General features: G+C 36.0%; 1 protein-coding gene across 1 annotated transcript; it reads left to right on the forward strand.

Annotated features, from left to right (window-relative positions):
- Positions 1-764: 764 nt before the first annotated feature.
- On the forward strand, positions 765-1628 carry LOC101312169 (transmembrane and coiled-coil domains protein 1-like). Its single transcript, XM_004303306.1, has one exon. The coding sequence runs from the start codon at positions 842-844 to the stop codon at positions 1418-1420; it is 579 nt and encodes a 192-aa protein (XP_004303354.1). The 5' UTR covers positions 765-841; the 3' UTR covers positions 1421-1628.
- The last annotated feature ends 2769 nt before the right edge of the window (positions 1629-4397 follow it).

The raw sequence follows: 4397 nt of genomic DNA on the forward strand, positions 1-4397 counted from the left end.
GGCGCGGCTTTTTCTGCCATTGCCGTTACCCATATTGTTTTCCCCACACTAGGAAACTATCCCATGTGCGTAGGCCAATACGTTTATCTTATTAGCGTAGTAATTCCCGTTTGCAATTGTACGATCAAAATCAAGCCTCGTCGGTAATTCCAAGAGAGTAAACTGAAACATAAACCAACTTGCAAGACCTAGAGAACTTGATGATGATCGAATCTGCTCAAGATTATGGATCATGATGCCACAAAATATCATCGACAATATGTAGTGAAATAAGGTGGTAAGCAATCCACTTGACTAATAACTCAACAAGTAGAGTTATATGAACGTTTCAAGAAACACTCAATGAGTGTATTCCACAGTACTTTGTGGTCATTACTTTTTGCACAGATTGTCATTGAAGGTTGTTGTTGATGTGGCGCCTCAAAACTTTGAGTGTGAGAGATGTGTAATCTCGACATCTAGGCTTGACAGCCTTGGTTACGGAGTATATAGTTATAATCTAACTACATATCATGTTGGCATAAGACCAAGACACATATATGAAATATCTTAGAACACCTTAGTGAAAAATTGAATAATTTCTTGTTATGTTCTCAATTTTAAAATTCTGAGAATATAACGAAAGTATCTTACATATCGGGGACATTCGAAGATGTCGGAGAAATTACACAAAGACGAAAATATTCAATCCTAGAATATGAAGTTTGATAAAGTAGACCATTCGGCCCAATGTTAGGTCCAGATCCAAGGCCCGTACCGAAATCCCACTAAACAAAACCAAACGAATCTCGCAGCAACAAATCAGATCAAACCAAGTTTTTCCCATCAAATTTCCTTTCCAATGGCGACCCCCTCTTTCCTCTCGAGCTTGAAATACTCGGACAGTCTCACAGTCGTCGGCATCTCCATCTGCACCGCCGTAATCTGCGAGGCCATCTCATGGGTCCTCATCTACCGAACCAACTCCTACAAGTCCCTCCGATCCTCCATCGACAAGGCCGCCAAGAAGCTCGAGACCATGAAGACCGAATCCACCACCGCCAAAATTACCAAAAAGTCCAAGACCAAGAAGATCGACCGCGTCGAGACCAGCCTCAAGGAGTCTAGCCGCGACCTCTCCCTCTTCAAGTTCAAGTCCGGCGCCGTCGTCGCCGTCGTCCTCTTCGTCGTCTTCGGCCTTCTCAACTCGCTCTTCGAGGGCAAGGCGGTCGCGAAATTACCTTTTAAGCCCTTCGGGTTGGTGATGAAGATGAGCCACAGAGGCCTGCAGGGGGACGATCCCACGGATTGCTCGATGGCATTTTTGTACTTTCTGTGCTCCATCAGTATTCGGACCAATTTGCAGAAGTTCTTGGGCTTCTCGCCGCCCCGAGGTGCCAGTGCCGGGTTGTTCCCCATGCCCGACCCGAAAACCAATTGATGGATCCACTGGAAGCTGGTTTGTTCTGAATTTTAGCTTTGGTTTATCATTGGTATTGTTAATTTGTTATTGTTCTAATTTTCTAGAGACAATTTTCGATTTCGATTAGAGACTGAGTTTTACATCTTTGTTAGTGATTTTGATTTTTTTTTTGTGAATGACCTACTTTCTGAATATGTGAACCTGCTATGAGGTAAGTGTCTGAGAATTTCGAGTTTAGTTGAGTTGTGAACATTAGTCAAAGATGCATTTTATGCATTTGAATACAGTTCTACTGCATAGATGTTCACTTCGTTAAATTGGTTATGAATGAGTTTTGTTTAAAGCTAATGATATTGTGCTTCTCTTGAGTTTATTATGTTGTTAACTGCATTTACCCCAATCTGGTGAAATTGGATTCTGTGAATGAAGAACAAGTTCTTTCGTTTTGTGTGTTGTGAGATTACATAGCATGGCAGGTTTTCATAGTTTCTACTTTTGAGTAGATATGCATCTTCCTTGGATGAAGCACATAGCATGGCAGGTTTTCTAAGTTTCTACTTTTGAGTTGTGTTATTTCACATGAGTTTCTTTTTAGAGTGCGGCTATTGAGACCTCCAAATTTTCTCACTTGACCTCACTCTATTGTGATTTATCAAATCACATATATATCTTTTTACATAATGACTATTAAGGACAACAATTATATAAAAATAAATATTACATTTATTCTCTCTAGACTTTCCAATTTAATAATAATACATTGCATTTTATTAATTTCATTATTGATATTCATTTTCTAATTTTAATACATACTTATTAGAGCATATATATCTCTACTATTAGAAAGCGAGCCGCTCATTTGGTGTCTTTGGTGAAACCTTTTCTTGAATTACCCAAAAAACCAAGGTAATAATTTTTTTTTTAAGAAATAAAAATAAATTACTATGGGCATAACCGTAAAACACCACTGAAATTTTAAAGAAAATAAAAAGACGTGGTTTGTTCTCACTTTTGGTGGAGCAGTTATCTATGAAATAGAATAATCAGATTCATTCCGCTTTAAGTGGAGCAGTTCAAGTTAAACTTTTCTCATTTTGTAAACCCACGTGCAGATGCACGGGTAAAAGACTAGTATATATATAATAAGAACTAAAACTATATGAGTTCATGTGACAAAAAAATTTTGTTATCATACATGTTGCACGCGTATAGAAGATGAGCATATAATTTATATATTTTTTTTACAAAAAGTGTGATCTATCAATTACTATATAATGATTAAAATCATTTATTATGAGATATAAACGCAGAGAACAAAACCCAAAATAATAGAAAATGCCCATTTATTACCCATCTTAATGAAAATCTCTTTCCCGTGCCCATTTGAACAGATCTTAAGAAAAAAAAAATATAGTCGTAGAAAAAAAATAGTCTATGTAAAATAGTATATTTTAATTAGTATATGTAAAAAATATAGGATAGTTCATGTAAGAACATTCTTTTTACGATCAACAGAAATTAATTTTTGAGCCGCAATACCCTTTTTTTTTTTAAGATAAAAGTATTCTTCATGATTCAAATGAACTTTTCTCTAAAATTGATGTCATTGAAAATTCGTTCTTAAAATATGATAAAAAATGAAGATCTCACTAGTGACATTTATGACTAAAAAAATTTTTAAAAAAATTAAGAAATGGAGGTTTGTAGTATAAAAAAAAAATAAAGCATGAAGGTCGGGAATGGATGTTTGCATGCAAAAGAAAAAGAAAAAAAATGAGAGGTCCAATGAGTGAATAAGAGATGTAATGAGTAATATATTGAAATATATGTGAATTACATAAACAAGGCTATTTTAGGAATTTGAAAGGAGGTTCAGTGAGAAAATGTTTGTGTTTAAAAGTAAAAGGGAGGTGTAGAGAGAATAAGAGGTATACTGAGCAAATTTGGAGGTCCAAATAGCCGCACTCTTCTTTTTGTGGACTCGTCTGAGCTCTTTCTATTCTGGATGCATACACTGGTGAGTTGTATTTATGTGTTGTATTGTTGTCATAGTGTATCTTATGTATTAAATTAGGTGTTCTTTTGAACTTGATCAACCTCTTCAGCTCTAAAGCTCTATCAACAACTCCTCCGTTTTATTCTCGCATCTCAAAATGTCTACACCATTTTGAAAGTTTAAAACCAGTGACTATTGAGTACTCTTGCACCATTTTTTTTTGCATTGCAGTTCAGTTTTCCAACTGTGGTAAATGTTTCCAATATCTCACAGCTTCACTGTTTGAATTGATTCTTGAAAATAAAGAAACAGGCAGGGAAACAGACAGATGTTTACATCTGTGTTATTTTTTTTTTACAGTAATTGAGCTGCCTTGTGTTTGTGTCGCGCAGCTCTGTTTTTCACTATGCTTACGAATTAGTGTTACCATCTTTACGCTTGAATACTGGTCATCAAGTGGTCATATTCTGAATACTGGCTCAATTATAGAGTATCAGCCTTGGCTATTTGTTCCTTTTTATAGCCATTGTTATGAATATCAGATTATTGACTGGGTTGGTTTATCCAAACTTCAATGCTTACGGTACAAGATTGATGGTCTGTATAGATGGGCGTCTGAATGTGATTTTTCTCTTCCGTTGTTCCATTAGTGTCTGTCAGATTGGTAATTGATGTACTGATGATAGCATAAGCAAGATAAGTATGTTTTGATGTTTTATCTCAAACGATAAACAAGAATTGGAAGTCACTCACTGTTCCTTGCGAAATTACCATCCTTTTAGTTTCTATCCAGCTTTGTATGAGTCCCCATCTGGTGTAAGATAGTTGGTAAAGGTGGAAAAAGGAATTAGGTGGGTGAGCATTTTACTCCTTTGGTTCCCCTCACCAGTCGCCACATGATGAGATGCTGAATACATAGTTAGACAGATGCTCCTAACTATTTGCTACTTTATTGCTACCATAGGCATCTCTGCATAATAGCACATATAAAGTACTTTT

Source organism: Fragaria vesca, linkage group LG6 (assembly GCF_000184155.1).
Source record: "Fragaria vesca subsp. vesca linkage group LG6, FraVesHawaii_1.0, whole genome shotgun sequence".
Taxonomy (NCBI): domain Eukaryota; kingdom Viridiplantae; phylum Streptophyta; class Magnoliopsida; order Rosales; family Rosaceae; genus Fragaria; species Fragaria vesca.